The sequence below is a fragment of the Bicyclus anynana genome, chromosome 4 (genome assembly GCF_947172395.1).
Source record: "Bicyclus anynana chromosome 4, ilBicAnyn1.1, whole genome shotgun sequence".
Lineage (NCBI taxonomy): Eukaryota > Metazoa > Arthropoda > Insecta > Lepidoptera > Nymphalidae > Bicyclus > Bicyclus anynana.
Window position 1 is genome coordinate 363,037 of NC_069086.1, and position 22,086 is coordinate 385,122.

At 35.1% G+C, this 22,086-nt stretch overlaps 1 protein-coding gene across 1 annotated transcript in view; it reads left to right on the forward strand.

Annotated features, from left to right (window-relative positions):
* Positions 1–4,355: 4,355 nt before the first annotated feature.
* The window catches only part of LOC112048934 (uncharacterized), a 67,733-nt gene continuing 50,002 nt past the window's right edge, over positions 4,356–22,086 (forward strand). Inside the window, exon 1 of the mRNA XM_024086644.2 lies at positions 4,356–5,543. Coding sequence (XP_023942412.2) covers positions 4,817–5,543 — 727 coding nt within the window. The 5' untranslated portion in view covers positions 4,356–4,816. The remainder of the gene's footprint in view (positions 5,544–22,086) is intronic.

The window sequence follows — 22,086 nt, forward strand, 5'->3', positions numbered from 1 at the left end:
AATATTTATTAATTCTGAATTCAGACTGATCCCCTGATCCATTTTTTTAATGGAAAGCTCACATAAGCTTTTATATAAACTGTCCAAATTAGTGAATTGTTAACAACGAAGTCGAAGACATACACGGATAATTAATAATTCCTCAATTATTCTGTAGTGGCCTACATGCATACCTACGACTACGACGACTACTACATATGGCGCATACACGTCCGTTCGCCGAGGCACGCTGCCGCAGACTGAGCGATAGCTCGTCGTGCGCCGAGATATATATGTAGCACCTCGTTGATCGCTGTTTCCAATAGACGACATCTCTGCGTGGAGTTTTAGGTTGGACTGAAGCCGCGACCGCATACGAAGCAGTTTTATATCACGCAGCGAAAAACCTGTTCCGCGTGATTGGTCAATTGTGGTTTTATTACTAACGTGTGTTCGCAGATTTGTATTGCTAAAATTGTAAATATTAATAAGACGAAAATACATTCGATATTGCATTTCCATACGATAAATCGCCTTTTATTTCAAGCTCTCTAACCTACTAGTAAAAACCTTACAATTCTTTGGGAACTAAAACGCATGTAGTAGGCGTAAATCTCTTCTAATATTTACACTTCCAAAACATATTACGCGAAAGTATTTTCCTTTTTCTATCCATGGATTCGTCTTAATGCCAATAGCAACTGGACTTTTGCTACGGTGGCGGATTGAATCTACAGACTAAAATCTTCGTACAAAATATTATAGTGAACTTCGTATGAAATAAATTGCCATTTATTTTCAACGTCGGCAATATCAATAATTTGATAGTAACGCCACTCCACGAGCGGCCTGTTCACTATTTTTAGTTACCTATATTTAGTTATATTCACCGATTATACCGTGTGATATCCACCAGTAAGCACTGGATGACATTATTACTAATATTATAAATGCGAAAGTAACTCTGTCTGTCTGTTACGCTTTCCCGCTTAAACTTCTCAACCGATTTTGATGAAATTTGGCACAGGGTAGAGGTAGGGTAGGGGTAGGGGTAGGGTAGAGGTAGTTAAAGGTTTACATCGAGTTTCACGCGGACGAAGTCGCGGGCGTCCGCTAGTAGTGAACAAGCCTGCTGATTTGCGCCTTAATACAGTAGGCATATGTACTCGTATCATGTACGTGATTAGTATTCGAGTCGTTGCAGGGCGAGGTGTTCTCGGCCGGCGCTCTGGGCTGCAACGTTTAGCGCAATAAGGACTGCTTGGACTCACGGGACTCCAATATATTTACCTATGTTCAATAATGAAATTAGTTTATTTTGTAGAAGGCTTTTTAACGGACTTCCAAAAAGGAGGATGTTCTATGTTCGGCTGTATGTATGTTTTATTTTTATTTTATAAGAACACTTTTAATAAATAATGTCTGTAAAGAACTAGTGACTCTACCATTGGTTTAGAACGCAGGTTCTACGGAGCTGGCGAGAAACAAATTAGTTGTTAGAATATAATCCAATGTTACAGTAATCTGTAATAATAAATGCAGAGTCAATTGCATCCATTAATCCTTGCCATCCAACAAGTGAGTGAATAATGTCTCAAGAATGACAATTCTTATTTCTTTAAAATGGGGAGCTAATTTGGGAATTTATAATTTGATTTTGATCTAGTTCTTAATTGCGTTCTTATCTGATGTCGAATCTCGATGTCGATCTGATTGGCGAAGTCAAAGACCACTGCCAGATCATATCTGAGTTAATTTAGAACATGTAAAATGGTTTATTATCATTTGTTGTATGATCTGATTGAAAGATTTGATCAAACATCATTGTTACCATATTTAACAAACAAGGGTACCTATGCCAAGCAAACTTGAGTATTCTAATTGTTTCCAGGTTCGAGCATGATGTGTAAGAATGTTAAAATTACCTTTTTTATTATACTGACATTTTGTAGAAGGCCAATATTTTGAACTAAAGTAAATTCTTCATGAACTTAGACCACAGTGCACTACTTTGCGTTTATGAGACAAAGTTCAGAAATTTATGTTATGCTGAAAAAAGTGACAAGTAGAAATGGATGAATAACTTTACTTGCCTTAGATAACTTATGAATTTATTTGATCAAGTTTTAGGAGTATAAGCAAACACCTATCTCAAGCTTAAATTATATAGGTACGTATGCCTTCATATATAACGCTCGTAAAACTGTTTGGAGTTACATTTTGTCCAAACCAATTTATGTTCAAATGCCTTATGATAGGACATTTGTACATGACTTATTGCTTTTCGTACAACACTATTTTTGGGCCTTGTAGGTTACAGAAATTTGAAACGTATGCTAACGTGTATGTGGGTCATAACAGCATGCACTATATACCCATCGGAGTTGATGTTTCCCAATTTGATTCTTCAGGGAAATCTCTACCTAATTTTGTAATTAACAAGGTTGGGATTGCAGTGCAGATAGGTGGTTTGTGAGTGTAATATCTCGTGGGTATTGCGATTGACGCGCCGGTGCTGGTCCACATTGCGATTAAGGTTTCCTGTGTGAAACTTTGTAGTGACGTCGAGTTGCGTAATTTATGAGATCTATAAATAACTTCATGTTTGCTCTAACTACGATCTTGATATGTTACTATTGTAGCTCAACCAATAACTTGTAAGGAAGACGCAGGAAACGACTGAGACTCGATTGTTATCGCGTCAACGGATGCTCCTGGATATAGATGTTTTGTTTATGTTAGGTGAAGTGTAAAGTCAGAAAAACTCTAACAAAAACTAAAGCCGATTAAGATGATAGGAGAAGAAGTAGGATGGTAATATGTAACTAGTTAGGTTAGGCTAGGAGCTCGTCCTGAGTAACATACTTATTTCTATCAACAAGCAGTATTGCTATTTTCCGATCTTAAAGCCATGAAATGGTTATATTATGCCTGTAAAGTTACAGGGGTACTTATGGCTTACCATCAGGTTGGTACTATACAAATATTGTACGAGTAGGGCGTAAGTAGGACGTGATTGTTGCATGCCCTGCAAAATGTTGTTGTCGTATATCATACTGGCAATGTTTTTCCACTTAATAGTGAGCTATTTGTTCTTATGAAAATGCTAGTAGGTAAGTATAGTTATTCAAAACGAAGTCAGCATTCGTAGATTCTCCACATGCATTAGGTAAGTGTCGTGTAACGTGCCGGTAATGCTGATCACCCATTTTGCGAATGGCATCATGAATTATGCTAATGGTATCATTACAATAATTACACAGTTTGTCATTACAAGGACCCACATCGTGTGGCTGGCGACATTCGCAAAAATAACTACACGACATTATACAGGTTTCATTTGGCGTTGTTTTAACGTAACACACAAATTGCAAAAATACAAGTTAATGGATACTTTTCATCAACATTCAGGAGAATTATTAGTTTTGCGAAGAAAACAGGGTATGGTTTGAACATTGTACCCATTTTCAAATGAGGGTGCCGTCTTAGACTGCACTTGAAATGTGCAATGAAATTTTTAGATTTTTGTTTTATGGTCCACTCTCAATAATTTCGCTTTACATTTTATGTAGATTTCCTTAATCAAAGAATAAACGAATGCCGATCTAAAACATTTTTTTCCCCAAAACCTGTACATTTATCTACATAAAATGTTAATGTACTATAGATACAGATAATTGTTGTATAGAAGTATATCTATTTTCTAGTTTACATTGTTTGCCTCGCTCGGCCTTTAGCTACCAACATAATATCAGAATGTAAATGCACTTCTGTTTACGCGAAACACTCGAGCGTCGAGCTTTTCTGCTGGAGCTCTGGCACGAACTAGATGACTCGAGCATGTATAGCTAGCAGGCAACAGTCTTGAAGGATAATGGAAACTGAAAAAATTTGATAAATATGTATTCTTTAATGTTTAAGAGTTCTGTAAATCTATTAAATTCTTCAGAGGTTATAGGATGTGTTTATCTGCTTTTATTAGAAAGTGTCTAACGTATTCCATCTAAATTTTAATGTGCTACGTTTACCCCGTTAAATATTAATTGAATAATTATATATTAAATAGAAACATTCCTTCGTCAATTACTAACATTAATGATGATTTCAGAGATTTTAGTGTTCTAATGTCTAAGTGACGTAGAGCTTCCATATTCATCATTCGGAAGCTGCCGGAATATATCTATTTGTGTTTTGTTCTACAAGACAAGCTTTTTAATTTAGAACGTGTGTTGAGAGCTTTCATTTAAATCCATCTTCAGTTAGTCTTTTATCCTTGATATTGGCCATTGCAATAAAGATGAACATGTGTTATTGTTGCAGGTTGCTGACAGCGGTTAAGCGCCACTCGCTCGGATTATTAAAATCAAAGTTGGGATCAACTGGCAGACCGGTGCGCCCGCGCAGCGCCTTCCGCCCGCGCCGCCCGCGCGCTCCGCCGCCATACCTAGTCCGCGGGCCGCGCCGGACGGACGTATGCGGTAGCTCGGGGTCCAAGCTCTGCAGTATTGCACTTTGTGAACCATCACCTGTCGCCCGCGACACTCCTTCCACCCAGTGCTCCCGACTGAATTACCTTTACAGTGTAAAACGTACAGATTTCTCTCACAAAAACCAGTGAGCGGGGAAGGCTACATTCCAAACCGGTGTCGTTCTTTAATGGACGAAGTGTGTTACTACTGTGTGTGTGTGTTGTTACTTAGAAGTGACTGGTTTAGTGGCTTAATGTAGCCCCGCTCTGCGAACTAGATAAATAAACAAATAAACTGTGCTTGCGCCACGCGGTCGGGCCATAATGTAAAGTTTTCCGAACTTAAAGCTGTTCAGAGATAAAGCTAACATGGCTCGCGGCGCGTTGAGTGAGAACGAACGCCCCTGCTTGGACGCGGGCGCTAAACTACAAGAGCGATTGCAGGAGACAGAGACCAGCAAGTCTAACGGACTGAGGGTCCGCTTTCTCGACGAGGAGGGGAAGACCGAGAGGACGGTCAGCGCCGACGTCGTCGACTGCGCCGTCTCGAGAGTCAAAAAGATACACATTTTAAAGAACAGAAGCTCTAGCGAAACTAGCATACTCCTCAGAAACCCGTCTCTCATAAAGAGGCCGCTGAGCTCCGAGCGCCGATACAGCGACGGACACACCGACTCTTTGAACAACAACTCCCTCAGAGAGAATCTCAATGGAAAACATATCGATCAAAGTAGCTCCGAAAAGGATGATCGAGAAGCGGACCAAACCAAAGACAGCCAGAGCTTTAAGAAGAACTGCAACGTGTACAGCGTGAACCAGGCGAAGACTTTGACTCCGGAGAGGAAGAAATCTCATCAACTGACGATTCCGAGATTGATCGCGCACAAGGAACACGACCATGTAAAGTCCACTCTACCGGCGGAGGTCTGTCTAGCTGATGGTGCTTCTGGGAAGGACTTCACGGCGCGTGCGATCGGAAGACTTTCGCGGGGAATAGGACGCCTCCTTCGTCGTACGAACAGCGTGCGAATCAGCGAACCAGACCCGATGTACAAAGTGGCGTACCTCGGCAACGTCCTCACCGGCTGGGCTAGAGGTGAGTGTCATGTTGTGAAACTGCCTCAGTATTAAACACCGTTATATGTAGCTCTATGTGTATTGTGTAGTAATGTGTTCCACGTTTTCAGTTCATTGAGTTGAAGCATACTTGTATGTGGACGCAACGTAGAGGATGGCTATGCTCTATTAAACATCGTCGACGACATGTAGGTGCGTGTATTTTTTAACGAAAGTTTGCTGAATCATTTGTGATTTATGTCAACACCGCCACTTATTATTACTTTAACGAAATGTTTTGCGCTTCATAGCGTTAATAACAGTTGTAACAGTAAGTGTGGAAAGATCACTAATTTTTGGTTTTTCAAAATACAAGCAAACTCCAACTTTATCTTATTTAATCGAGCAATAAAAACTTAAAAAATCTCCTTTAATCGCAAAAATTTTACGACAACGCTATGTTGGGAGAGATGCGGCATATTAGTTAATCTGAACCAAGTGTAAGACTTGCACCATCAGGAGAAGTTGACGCGATTGTTATATAAAACAAATGTAGAATTGATTAAATCTCTTCTGAAGAAGCTACCTATTTCGATTATCTATCATGATAATTATCAGTTAGCTATAAAAAGTATATTTTTTTATTACTTTTTTACGTTGTTTGTTTTAATCGACGAAGTTGCAGGCAGACGATTATAGTAGGCACCTAGTACAAACACGCAGTTATCTATTCTATACTACTAAAGCTGCAAAAACCGTTTCGACACGAGTGACCTGAACAAGGTCTTGCCGACACACGGCACCTGTGGTTGTTAAATTTTCATTACCATTGTATCATTTAATGAATTGCATTGAAAGTCACGTTTTTATTTAAACGACGTGTCAACTTATAATAATTATAATGTAACACGTTCTCAAAGTCGGTATTTGTGTCATATAAATATGGTTCTTATCCTATGCGAATTTCCTCACTGTATGCGATAGGAAAAGTGTGTGACTGGATTGTCGTTCTTTCGTTTCAAAAAGCTAAGTAGTTTTGAATTGTTGTCTTTTGCGTTCTTAGACCAGTTATTAATGGTCTAAGTTTGCGTTCAATATTTATAGATGCAAACAAATTAAAAAAATCATCTAAGTTCGTTTAATTTACCTTTTTCAATATATTTCTTTGAGTTTGGAAGATAATATTTGAGTAATGTAAGTGCAACATAATAACCTAGTAATAACTAATTATGTTACACATCCAAAGGATTGGGGTGATCTCTGACCATTAAATTACGTTTGACTTTTATTACATCTAAATAAGATATTAATTATTCTGATATTCCCTGACCTCCTTAAAATTAAAATGTATTGACATCAGATTTCACAGAATAATTGTGAAAACTCCAGGCTTTTGCAAGAGTTTGTTTAAAACTCTTAAAACGTTTAAAAAGGCGTTTGAATAATCTCGTTGTCTTGGTGACTCAATGTTAACTTTTCTACGATTAAATACTAGAAAGTAATTAACATGTTATTTAACATGGGTTACTGCTGAGATAACTTTAGCAAATAAAGTATGCAAATTGAACAGATAAGAGTTGCAATTAACTTAAAAATTACATTATTGTTATAAACAGTCTCGTAGTCAATTATAATATTATTATAAAAGCGCAAAATAATGATTTAATAACTTTATAATATGAGTTCGTTGAAAATATGAAGGTCAATGAAGAATGGACATTTTACTCAAAACACGAAAATATTTATAATATGTATGAAATTGCATATATATTAGTAATGAGAATTGAGAGAGTAGGAAAAATATTAAATTATAATACAAATAGACAGAAAGTCGTCTTTTTGAGGAGAATACACTCATTTAGGAGTATTTGATTTTTTAATCATGAAGTTCAATCAATGAAGTTAGTCGATGGGATCATTAAAATTTGTTTGACTGTTCGTGAAGATATCGCATATCCTATACGACAGTTACTTAATTATTTGTTTTCAAAGGAGTCCATTTTCATTTTTAATATGTCTAAATTATCTATTCGCAGATCAATTGTAACTTTTTACTTAATTTCAACGCGTATTTTTGTATTTACCTACTTAGATAAAAAAGCTTTTTTATCGCAAACGCTATCTCTAAAATCTTAGATGTGTGTTAAGTTAAGGCCAAGAGTTAACACTATATTTTTATATTACCTATATCTGTCGTAAAACGATATGGTAATAAATTTTAGAGTCACATATCACAAGAAAGACGAAATACGGTTTTAAAGATTATAAACAAAAAGCTTTGTCAACCCGATATTAGAAGATGAAATTGATTGAAACACCAGCTTGCTTTTTGAAATAAAATGAAACTTACGTAAATAACTAGACTGTTATTAAAATCAGTTATAAGATAATTGAATTTAAATCATGATTTTGCACAAGGATGTGAGCATGACTGAGAATTCTGCGGATAATAAACAATTAGAGATTTCGTGTAACGCTTCAAATTAACTAAGTTTTAATTGAGTTCTAATTTTAACTGAATAAATATCGTAAATTTCGTGAAACCTTGGATGAAACAAGTAGAGGGTTTTACGAAGTAAGGCCGCCTGCGTAAGTGGTTCAAGGTGTATTTGTTGTTAAAGCAATGTAGTTTGGTTGAAAGCATGATCTTATTGAATTTAATCTTTCAGTGTAAGACGAATATAATCAAGATTTAAAAACGTACTATATCGAATACAATTATAAATGTTTAATAAATAAATAAATGTTTTTTCAAAAGACGTTTTAGACAAATTAAGAGTAACTTAACCCTTATAACAATACATGCAGAAATTAACGTACGGATAAATCATTTAAAAATAACAAAACACAACAACATAATATTTAAAAAAAGCATGTAGTTATATTAACAATAAATAATTTTGATTGAAAATTTAAAATAAGTGAGATTATTATTCATCACAAGCTAAAAATAAGTACAGTAGATAATAATATGACTCAATTACATAAATATGAAAACGCTACTATTGATGCTGTGTTGTTGAGTAAATAGGCAAATATAATAAACGCTATTTAAAGATAAACAAATACCGTTAACCCAATTGTACATATTACGAGTACAGTGAACATAAGGATCAACTTTATTAGGCAGTGCAGTTTCTTAGAAGACTGGTGATGGCTTCATAAGTTAAACATTAAAGAACGATTCATATTATAATTTATCAAGTTTTATTAACAACTAGATTACGTTGCTAACAAAGACGTACTTATTAAAATAATTACTTCTGTAACTTTCCTTTTCGCGAAACATGTTCTACATAAATGGTGAAGACAAAAAAGCAATCAGTGTGTGCAATTAAATGCTTGTAACTTTCATTTGGGCGGCACATGTCACGGGTTGGTTAGAGTAAACTTTTATCTACTTATTTATTTTTCAGATTGACTTTATGTGCATTAATTAACTTTAATGTGCTATAATGTTTAAACATTATTTAAATATTACGGGAACGATTTTCCAAAATGCCCGAATTGCATCTATTTTTAAATGGTAATATTTTCATTCATTAAATGAGCGAGATATAATGTTAGCCTGTGGAAATAATAGTATTTAGTTATTTACGTCTAAAAATGTAAGCTATTATTTGAATCAAACATTTTGTTTATATTATTTCTGAGAATCCATTGTAAAAATTAAAGAATTGCCACTTTTGCATGTTAACACTTTGACATTTCTAATATCGATTTGTTATTATCGACCACCCTTTAAATTGACATTTAAGTAAGTATAGTCGTCATGGCTTGAATTTTTTACTGAAGTTTCGTAACATCTCCAACGGTTTCTATTGATGTATTTTGAGGACAAAATAGAGGAACTATAGGTATAACATCTGTTGTGTTATGTTAATGTAAGATTTATTGACGTTATTAACAAATTAAATAATCTTACAATTTATTGATAAACTCGCATGTATCCTATCAGTCAATGTGACCTTTCTGGCTTCGAGATGATTAATACCGATTCAACATTCTAGAATCTCTACAACAAAACATTGTTTATACTCAAACAGTCAAAATAGCTATTGATTCTGCACGATTACTATAATGGCTGTAGTTTTAACTTGTTTGTAAACTAGTTTTAACATTTACATGATTGTTTTGAGAATATTGCTAATTTAGAATTCTAGTTCGTTTTTTCGTTCTTTTTTTCATTTATTTTTGTTCAATTACTTATGTTATTAAAACATTTATGTTATTTTATTAACAAGAGATACTTATTCGAACAATTTTACGGATAAAAATTACATTATAATAAATATTTGGCTTAGAGCTGGTAGATTAGATCCAGTAAGTATAAACAAAGTCTAGGTACGATTCCGACACTTACATACATTGTTACAATGAATCTGTTTATTTGGACGGGATTATTGTTATTGAATAGATAGCTTGTGTTATTGGTGCTGGAGCTCGGTTATCGGCTAATGCGGGTCATTCGGAGCCGGCGGTCAAGCCGAGATAGTGAAAGTCAGCGCTTGCTGGAATCCTGATGACTGCAAACAAACTGCGCACTCACGGTCGCAACTGATGTACTAGAAATGATCGAAAGTAAAAAATCGTTTGCCAACAATGCCATTTTGTAAACTGGTTTATTAGCGGTTATGAAACTCGTAAATATATGTACTTGGTTCAGTTTGAGACAGAGATATTGAAATGTACATATTTAGCTTTACGTACAAAACACGAATTCAAGAAAATAATATAAAAGAGTCAATGCTACCCGTTCTTAGCAGTCAACCTTGAAATATGTTAAAAGTCATGGTAAATGTAGGAAATTGTAAAAAATTAATTTTTTATTAATATAGCAATACTTGTATTAATAATATGACAAAATATGTTTACAAAAAGTAAACGTGGGTAGTGGTTTAATAAAACAAAACAAAAAAAGGGCTCCCTCAACAACATTTTTAAGAGCTAGAGCAAATAAACTGTTGAGTTTTGCAACATACAGTGGAGCATTTCTTTGGGTTCATGTTCAGCGTAATCTTTAAAACGATATACTTATAAGATAAACAGTAAAGCCCGCGGGACAAGTTCTTCTTATCTCCATATCTTGACGCTTGTGTGCGGAGATAAAGCATTAGCTCGTATAATTCCGAAGATCAAGGTGACGCAGACACGTCATTGCCTTATTAACTTGATACCAGCTTGATAACGGTGTTTGATCCAGTGAACAAAATATTTGATCGGAGGCGGCTCATAATTTAGGAAGGTATCACGCAAAACAACCTACCGATTATAAAGAAATATGTTGAACATGGACTAGTTCTAGTATCTACACTAAATTCAAAATTCATTTATTTCAAGTAGGCTCAGTTTATAAGCACTTTTGACACGTCAGTTGACTATTTGTAAAGATTCTACCATCGGTTCGGAAGGCAGGTTCTGCTGAGAAGATACCGGCAAGAAACTCAACAGTTGCTCTTTTGAAAAAGTCATACAGTATTACAATTTACATTTGATAACAATTAAATTACAATTTATTATAGTTTTTTTTTCCTGTGTGAAGGTGGAAGCTGATCCAATGGCCTCCAAGCACCTTTGTCGTTAAGGAACTCATCAATAGTGTAGTAACCTCGACTAAGTAAATGTTTTTTAACACATTGCTTAAAGTTGTGCATTGGCAAGTCCATCACAGTCTTGGGGATCTTGTTATAGAAGAGTACACCCAAACCCACAAAAGATTTTTTTAACTCTTTGGAGACGATATGCAGAAATAACTAACTTATGCCCGTGTCAAGTAAGACGTGGGTTTAGATCTCCTTTTCGTTTGTACAAATTAATATTTTGTCTTACATAAACTATACTGTTATATATATACTGACAGGCTACTGTTAAAATGCCTATTTCTTTAAACTTTTGACGAAGGGACTCGCGTGATTTTAGTTGATATATTGCTCGAATTGCTCTTTTTTGATAACATAATAAAGCCGAATAGATTTTTCGTTTGTTTATTCAAAGTGCGCTTTAAATCATTGACGCTACATTGGATTACAAAAAATATTGCTTCTTACAATATTTACCAGAGCTAGTATAGGCTAGGATCAATATCGCAGTTCTAATAAACTTCGGTATTGATAACCCGAAGTGAGTTGAAGGAGGAATTAAAGCATTTAGGTAAAATTCTTTAATTTTGCTAGTTCATTCGTACTAAAATTAATCACCAGATTTCTTCCATAGTGATATTTTTAAGATATTCCAAAAAATCTAATCCTAACTCCGAAGACCAGCGCGCCACAGCTACGTCACAAACTGATTAACGTGATAACAAGCTGATAATGATGTTTGACCAAAACATTTGCTCGGCACGTTGCCTTTGATTAGCGGATCTCGCCATAGTCGTTAACTATACAAATATTTTATGTATTTTAGCGTCACACCAGAGTCAAGGCAGAGTTGGTATTTGAGCCAGAAAACAGATATTTTTCCCAAATATTTTTTCTCTGCTGCTGTTGAGGATTGCGAGTGTTACTACGGCCTTGTAGTTATTGTAGTATGCCTTGTAGTTACTGTAGTTTCCTTCGATTCTCCTGATGTTATTAACTTATGAGTACATATACATTGTGAATCTATGATTGCCAGAACTTCATGATTTTATAAATGCTATTAGTTTTCCCATTTCCCTTCTATAGGTTTAGCGTGTTTCAAGTGTCTGGGCGAACGTCCAAGTATAATGCGTATTTTTTTACTTTCCAAGTACGATATGAGAAATGATATCCCTAATCACCAGCTTCGTGGCAACCCTCGCAAAAATACAGTTAAAGAGCACATATTAATTGTATCTACCGAAGTTAGCATTTGATTATTTAAAAAAATCTGGGTACGAATACTTTATTTCATAACGTTTGATTTATTTTGCTTTTTGTGTTTCATAATTTAGCGTGTAGTTAAAGTGTAGACCAGTTAAATTTTTATGTTCACGGATGTTTTTAATTTAGTAAAATTACGATAACATGGCAGGAAACCGTTAGAATTACATAATTATAATTATCTGTATAAACAAGTAGAACAAACTCGAGTAGGTGTGCGATTGATTTATCCTCTATTGTTCTAAAATATAATAGGTACTTAGTATTAATTAATTGCCAGCTAAATGTCAATTGTACGAACAATACGTACGTGTTAGTTTTAATTAGTGGTCTATTACTGCTAATGTTCGAATTTGCCATCATATTTTTCGCTTGTCTGTTGGTTCAGGAGCCTGGTAATATTTGAGATGGAACTTATTGTACGATGGTTGTTAAATCCGGCGCTTTTCTTCTTCCAGCTCTTTCCACTAGTATGAATGAAAATCCAATTACTTGAAATTTGCAGCCTCGCAATAATAATATCAAGATTATCGTAAAAATAAGATGAAGGTTGTCCTCGAGTTACATAATTTATAATATTGTTTGTGTTTGTTTTCTTGGAAGCATTTTGTACAACTTTTGTATCAGAAAATCATCATGATGGACAATGTTATTCGATTCTGTTATCTTATTCGATCTTCATCGTACATATTTTGTTTTTTAAGAATATTTGCTAATCTAATGTTTGGTAGACAAGTATTGAATTGAATAAATGAATCCATGCTATGGTTCAGATATTGTGAACAAGTCGTCTAGTTAGTTGAGACGGTTTCATTGCCAGTTCGGCAGGAAGTTATAGTATGAGGACAACCGCGACGTTAGTCACGGACCGACGGCCAACTAAATATTACTTTGGTTTGATATTAAGGAATCAAAATTAAAATAGAGATAATCTTTTTGTTTATTGTGATATTATATTTACGTGGTATGTCATGGAGGTCGCACAATTGCAGAATTAGATTTCAGGAAATCTTATTCTTGAAATAGAGGTTATAACTCATCATTGAAAAAAAACTCTATACGAGCTACGGCCCTTCATCTTTATTAGAGTGATTATAACTGATTTCATCATCATCATCATCGTCGTTGTCGTCGTCGTCGTCGTCGCCATCACCATCATCACCATCACCATCACCATCACCATCACCATCATCATCATCATCATCATCATCATCATCATCATCATCATCATCATCATCATCATCATCATCGTCATTATCATTATCATCATCATCATCATCATCATCATTATTAGCCGATGAACGTGGACTGCTGGACATAGTCTCTTGCATGGACTTCCAAGCAAAACGGTCTAGAGCCGCTATCATCCAGCGGCTTGGAACTTGGGACGCCAACGTCCATCGGCTCTTCGAACTATGTTGCCACTTTAGCTTCGCGACTCGCTGAGTTATGTCAGACACTTTGGTTCGACTGCGGATCTCCTCATTTCTGATTTGATCACGCAGAGAAACTCCAAGCATAGCTCACTCTGAGTGACTTTGAGCCTTCTAATAAGGCCAACAGTCAGCTACCAAGTGTCGGACGCGTAGGTCATCACTGGCAACACGCACTGTTCGAAGACTTTCGTCTTCAGACACTGACAAATTTCGGATGCGAAGATGTCACGTACTTTGACGTACGAGTATGTTAGTTGACTTACTTTTATACATCAATGTAGAGTGTGGTGTCCACAATATCCAGTGAACGTCTAGTGGTCGTGAACGGGAAATTAAAATATGACCTTCCCTCTACAATGTACCGAAGTCCCCCTGTAGTACGGCGGAAGTGCTCCAACGGATCGTGCCTCTCTCTCTATCTGCAGCTATCTCCGTCGCACAATTTTTTCGTATCACATTCCATCATTGTTCGTATACTCCCACAGACACGGTCCGTAGCTAAACTGTACCAACTTTAAATGCAGTCAGAGCCGGCTCTATGGCCTAGTACGTAAAGCTAATTTTAACTTAACATTCACACAATTTGCAGCTGTTACAAGTCTACTGGTTTCGTGGTATTTGACAACGTTACAATATATTTACTTACTATTCTTCATTACTTAAAACAGTTTACGTACGAGTAGGGACGTGAATAAATCTTTATCTACCCAATTTGTACAGGTACAGGTCATCATTGTTATAATTTTAAAGTATTACCTTATTTGATTATATTCATCCCACTAATCGGCTAGGCTATAAAGAGGGATTCTTATTGAAGAGGACCTTGGGAGCTGAGTGCTTACACTCACGGTGCACGAAAGCAGGAAGGAGGGCTTACAGTGACAATGGTGGATTACCATATAACAATCAAAACCAAAAAACGACGCTCAATCTATTTTTAGCCAGCAAATTACCGTTTCAAAAAAGTTGCATTTATAAAATACCTGACTATAGGTAAGTAACTTACTAAGTAAAAAAATCTAATTAAGTAACTTTTTCTTAAGATTGGTCTGGTAGTGTTGAATAATACTGTGTTAGGTAATTAAAAAAAAATAAACGTTGAAACATTATCCTCCTTCTGACGCAGTCGGGTAAAAACTAGTTTTTTCGAACGTTTGTAAATTATTAGGTATTTATGTAAATTATACCTAATATGGTTACTTGTACAGTCATATAATTAATTAATTAACACAACGATTATAATATAATCCTAGTAACGTTGTTAAAAAGCATTGTTTTCTACAATGTAAGCTTTTAGGTTGTCAAGAAAGGTTATCTATGGGTAACTGCGCTGTAATATGTAAACAATATATGTACAATGTACATTTGTCATTTGTCCAAAAAATAAAAGTCCCAACTCTTGGATACTCAACAAAAAATCTTACAAACATAGATACAAATTACAATACATCAAATAGAACTTTATTTTTGAGGTCAGTAAAAACACCTTAAATTTTGAATTGACCTCACATTGTGAGTGATAAGACTGGTTCAACATAACGTGGAGAACAAATCCATCGACCACACTCGCTTCGCTTAATCATCGCTTATCGAGCCGATATCGTTAACCACGGGATTTGCGCAGTTAGCAGTTAGCACCGCGGAACTAAACTGTGACGGAACTGTTAGATTACAGGCCTTTCACACTGGCAACAGTAATATGAACACATCTGCGCAGCGCGACAATTCCATAAAGTACAGTGATAGAGAAACACTAGTGCGAAATGGCTTATAAAATCAATAAAACATGTAAACATCCTCTACAAATAAACATACTCGACAAAACATTCTTATTGGACTCTTATATTGCCTATTTAAGAGAATAAAAATTTGCGTCAACCCAAAATCTGATTTATACCTAAAGTAAAATTTTTGGTATTTATGTTGAGGTTAAAATTACGAAATCACGCTAACTGCAAGATAATTAACTAATTTATTCATCTAATGTTACCGGTATAGCTGGTTGATATTAATCACGAAGTATACACCGACCAACACATACCGTCAGTGCTATTGGCATTTAAGAGTGCGCTAGCCGTCTAGTCACTTCATTTCGCATTTGCCGATGGTAAACACTTGACAACGAAATGCGGTGTTTTGATTTGCCTGTGCCCAAATCAGAAATAGCATTCAAGACCAAAGTGTGTAAATAAGTACCTACATAAAGATTTTAAATACATCAATTAATACACTACAATAATATTAATTATCTGATAGTAGGTACTTTTTATTATCAAGGAGGAAATAAGGAGTTTATCAAAAACTCAGTTTATGTAACACTGTGTAAGATGCAAGGTGCATCTAAAGACAAGAAAATAAACTTCATAGTTCTCTCGATTACGTTATCTATATTTAATAAAAAAAATATGGATAGCGTAACCTTAAAGGATAAATATCATAAAGATTTTAATTTAAAACACGATTAACTGCTTTTTTGCCTTGCAAACCACCTTCATTATAAATTACAGTCCGCTGTCTAAAACATTACATTAGTCTTAATTATAGAGAACTAAATCAAAATCAGAATCAAAATGTTAATAGTGACTGTCTAAAGTTATCTTAATAATTATATCTTTTTATAAAAAGAAACCTGTCTCTATTACAAATTAGGCATATTTTTTTGGACAGTCACCATTAACTACAGAAAAAATACATGCTTGCCTTTCAAGCATAATTTAAAAGACTAATGATATGATGTTTTGTACATTATTTTGTTAATTAACTGCGAGGTCCTGGGTTCGCTTCCCAGGGTTCTCCAAACATCAGCCGGCAGTCAACCGCTCTACTAGCAGTACCTAAGTATACGATGATTTAGCGTTCTGATGCGATGTCGTGCAGAAATAACTCAGGGTTAGATACCCACGTAGGTGCGAAATCTACAATATTATAATGTACTTATGTACAATAAACATTAGGTTGATCATCGCCACTTTTATCCCCAAAACGGCTGTAGCAATTTTTATGAAAAGAAATTTAAAAGCCGCTGGAAAATCAGCGTTCAAATAAAAGTAGCATCCAAAGCTGTTCACTCGTCTAAGAGCTATGGTTCCACATACTGACTCACAGACGCAGCCAGAGGTCTATGTTATAACTCCCTGCTTGTTGCGTGGTTAAATGCTATTAAGAATGTGCTGTATGCTACGTACAAATCTTTTTAAGGAATTCCTTTAAAACCAAGGCATTTCGGCGGGTCAGTTTTTCTTTAACTTGTTGGCTTTGGCGTGTTGAAACACGTGAAAAAAGGCATAACTTTAATGTATTATGTACATATTATATACATGTCAAGTCATCATTAACTACAGTCAACGTCTCAATTGAATAAAGACTATAAAAACGCTAACAAATTGCTGGATATTTTGTTGTGTGGATGTTAAAGAAATACCAGAAAAACTATATGGACAATGTACATGTCATTATTTTTTACCAAATAAGTACAAAGTGGAAATACCGACCATTTAATCTGAACTCTACAACAACTTTTTTTTTAATGACTAAGTAACACTTATCTGACGAACACATTTTGGGTTTTATTTATTGTGATAACGTTAATGAATGTTTTCTTGTTTGGTTACAAACATAAACATTTAATAATATCTGAGGCTACAAAATGGCTCTTATCTATACTAATAATATAAAACTGAAGAGTTTGTTTGTTTGATTGAACGCGCTAATCTCAGGTACTACTGGTCCGATTTAAAAAAATATTTTAGTGATAGATAGCCCATTTATCGAGGAAGGCTATAGGCTATATATTATCCCCGTATTCCTACGGGAACGGGAACCACGCGGGTGAAACCGCGCGGCGTCAGCTAGTAAACAATAAAATAACGAAACTATACTTACATACAAAAGCTTGGGAATGTATTACTGTTACGCTTACGAGTTAATACTGTGATAAAAACAAATAAAGGAGCAGGTTTGTAGTCTTCTTCTCAGACTTGAAAGCCTCATTGACTATAAGTTTATTTATTAGCTCGTCATTGCGTTAAAATTATATTATGTAGGAACCTAATGTCGTAGATAAGTTACTTATGATAAATAATTAAAGACGATTTAAAATTAAAATTGTTTAAGTTAAAATTTTGATAAAATTTTGAAATGAGGTTGAAATTCAACCTTGAAATTAGTTGCGTACTTTTTTCGTTAGTATGTTTTTGTGTTTAGATGAACCTAACAGGAAATTTCTGTTCACCTATAAGACGTGTTATTTATTTGTTCATAACATCTTGTTTATAATTTTGTGTGTGCGTATTAGGAAACAGGTTTATATTGTATTATATGTTATAAATGTACAAACATTATATACTCTCCAATAGAACGTAGATAGGTACAGGTATATTATGTTTACAACAAAAATTGCGCAATTAACCATTCTCAATATCTTATCGATTTTGCCTGAGATTTATTATACAACTTTAGTCAGTGTACTCAGGAAAACAAAAAACTATACTACAGCTTTTCTTGATGAGTACTGTTTACTAACGAACAAATTAAGAATAAGGATATAATTCACTAGTCATTTCACACCTAAAAATAATTACAATTAACTTGCTCTTAGATTAATAAAAATAAATTTGATTAATAGCTTAAAACAATTAGATATGGTTAATATATTTTAAATAATATTATATTATAAACAAACCATACATAATTTAAAATAAATAAGTTATGAAATGACATGCGTTTTCTACCTTCATTTCTAATTTATTTGTTGGTAAACAGTACTCATCAAGAAAGGCTGTAGTATAAAGTTCATCGTTATTTCTGAAAATAATGAGATGTCGTGGCATCTCTACGTAGGATCCAGACAACTCGCACCAACGTTACTAATTTGAGCAGTTAAAGTATGGATTGCCCTTTCGGCTTATTTGTTAATTTGTTACCGTAACTTGCTCACTTTCAATATAAGAATAAATAGGCATTTATTACGCATATGCGTCCCAACAAAATCCTTTTTATTGGTTTTCATCACGCGTGAAGACAAGCACTATGTGCTTTCAGACATTTGTTACTAAATAAAAACTTGAAGGGGGTGGAATAGGGGTTGATTTTTATGGAGAAACCTTGTCTCAGGAAACTGAATTCCATACAAACGAAGTTGCTGCTGTCCGTTAGATCTCGATACAGCACAAATAAACCTGTCCGGCCTAGATGCTGACTGGGTGAACAATAGAGATGACGCGATGTAATTAGATCAATGACCGGGTTATCAATGGTGTCTATAAATAGCGCTTCTTTTGTCGAGCCGCGCTGCACTTGTAAGGGGCTGTGCACACGCACCATGTGTGAAAGCTTTATGGCTGTTGTGGTTTTTATATGGATATCATTTTGTAGCATTAGGTGTCTACTGCATGCCAAAAACCCTATAGTTAATGGATCGTAAGGTCAAAGATAATTTTCATGTATATATCATGTTAACAAACGAGTCTTGTAGCCATAAATATCAATAGATTGGGGTAAAAACAAATATCAATAAATATTACAGACATGTGGTAACTATTGATGGTCCTACAATTCAGTTAAAAGGCGAAAAAGAAAAACCTTAAAAAAGAAAAGAAAAGGGAAGTCTGTGGTGCCTTGGCGAGCATGCTAAGTGTACGGTCATTAACACAAAATCTCTTCGTGATTTGTACAATGTAAAATAAATACCACTCTAAATCCGTCAACTTCCATTGATGCAGTGTGGCTTGTCTAAGCTCTACCTATATTGCCTTCATAATAGAAAAATGCATTCAATGCCGTGCAAAAGTAAAAGAAACCCAAGAGATCCCTTTCGTGAGTATCTAAAGGTGGAATTTAATTAGACCCAACAAAACAGATTAAAATATAAACAGGTAGAACTCCGTACTGGATGCTGTTTCTTAATACATCGTAAATTGATAAGAGTTTTTATTTTCATGCGTGCATTCATTCATTTGGCTATATTTTATATGATTTACCTCTTAGGATCGAAACAGAAACATGATAATATTAATGTATGTCGATGTGTACGCGCCCTTAGGGCGAGCGCTATATACAAAACGTGCAGCCACGCAGCAAATAATAGCTCAGCGTAATTAATAAGAACTAGACCTTGTGCCATATTGCTGCCTTTTGTATCTCCATGTCTCCATACATGCCGACTCGACTACTTTCATAACATTTGATGTATAATGAAACTGTGACTGCCTAATGTGTGAATCCTGCCTATAAGGTGTTTAATTATATAACTCGATAGTGTGAGTTTCGAATTTTTTTCTTGAATTGGGACTGACGTATGGTTTTCAAATTGGTTTTATTTCGGGTCTTTATTTTTAGAAGTATCAGCTTATTTTGAAAGTATTCTGAAAGACACGAGTCACCTATATCCTATTATAATCTTAGCTGCCTATTGTACTAACCCAAAACTGACCAGGCCTCTCATAAAGGAGGGTAGTTTTAAGTTTAGACCCATCAAGCAGCGCTAATACGCCCATTGGCGGACTATGTATATTTTTTGACTCCATAACGGAGTTACACTCCGTATTTCATAGCCCGTCTCTAGATTTACATCCAGGGACTCATGATCATAGCATATATAGGCCTCAAAGACTAACCTCTGGACTAAAGAGCAATTATATCAGTCACCTGTATATAGACAGCCACCTGTATATTGACATGTACTGCAACTGCAAGTGCAATTGATATAATTATTGCGGTACGTTTGATAACCATCGCGCAGTAATTGCACTCTCTTCATTACGAGCCGCTTACGGACTTAGCCTGCGGTAGCCAGGCTTGCCTCACCCTAAGAGGTTGTTAATTAAGGAGTTTAGACTGTGAAGGCTTTGAAATGTAGCAGTTTTTATCTGTCCAGACCTTTAATCGTCCAAAAATAAAGCATTTTTTCAACAAAGCATCAAGTAACACGCGGACGCTTGACTTCGTCCGCGTGTTACATGATGTAAACTTTCAACCACTATTTCATCCCCTTCTATTTATATTTGTGCATGTTTTTTTCTTAACTAAATCAAAACATAAACGATATATTATATTAAAAAAATCTTTAACTTCTTTTTAACCGTTAAGGGTAGAGTTTTTCAAAATCTTGAATGACATTATTTTATTATACTACTATCGTTAACAACTGAGTCTTAGGGCCATAAATCATTTCTCTATATCTATCTCGCTTGCACTTATGGGTCTTATGGAGCCGTCTAGTGAAGGGTGTAACAATGAAAGACATATTATCGATAAGTAAAGTTTATTATCGTATCTTGTTCACAAAATTAAAAAAATTAACAATATTTGATTTAATATAATACATATTTCATATTATATAATTATTAACTAAATAAACTTTTCAATTCATTGAGAAACAGGAATACGTTGTGAATCAGTGTTCGAGCTTGAGGGCTAATATCGCCATGTAATTTCTTCAGATCAACGTTAGAAAATAAAGTATCCATAGTGCGCAACGAGTAACACATGAATGTATTTATTTAATTGCAGTAAACACATTTATAGCAAAAAAAATACGCAATGCAATTACATTAGAAACCGACCAATCAGAATCGTCCAAATCATTATTGACTCATCATTAGCACGTGCGCAGGTAGCCGTTTATCGATAATTAGGGTGCGCAGGTAGGCGCGCTGCACATTCCTATCTTTTTTGACTTTTATGACCGGACGACTCAGATGATAACGCGCATACTATAGTAACTAGTATTTGGTAATATATACCTATATACACCAGTCTTTACAAATGTAACTTGAAAAATGGAGGACTTTCTTACAAGTCTCTATTTCACCCCCTTTTCATTTTATCTTCACGATTAAAAGTATCCTATAACCACCGTCTTCGTATTGTGGACTCAAATCGTGCCAAGTTTCATGTGAATGTGTTACCACTAGTTTAAAGAACTGGCCACTGGCAACATGATTCTTCATGGTATCCATTACGTTTTACAATTAGACAATTGAAGAACTATAAGCTTGTAATAATTGAGAGTCGTGATAGCCCATTGGATATGTGCCCCGTCGTGTGGGTTCGAATCCGGTCCGGGGCATGCACCTTCATCTTTTTAGTTGTGTGCATTTTAAGAAAATAAATATTACGTGTTTCAAATGGTGAAGAAAAACCATCGTGAGGAAACCTGCATACCTGAGAATTTTCTTAATTCTCTGCGTGTGTGAAGTCTGCCAATCCGCATTGGACCAGCGTGGTGGACTATTGGCCTAAACCCCCTCATTCTGAGAGGAGACTCGAGCTTAGCAGTGAGCCTAATATGGATTGATAATGATGA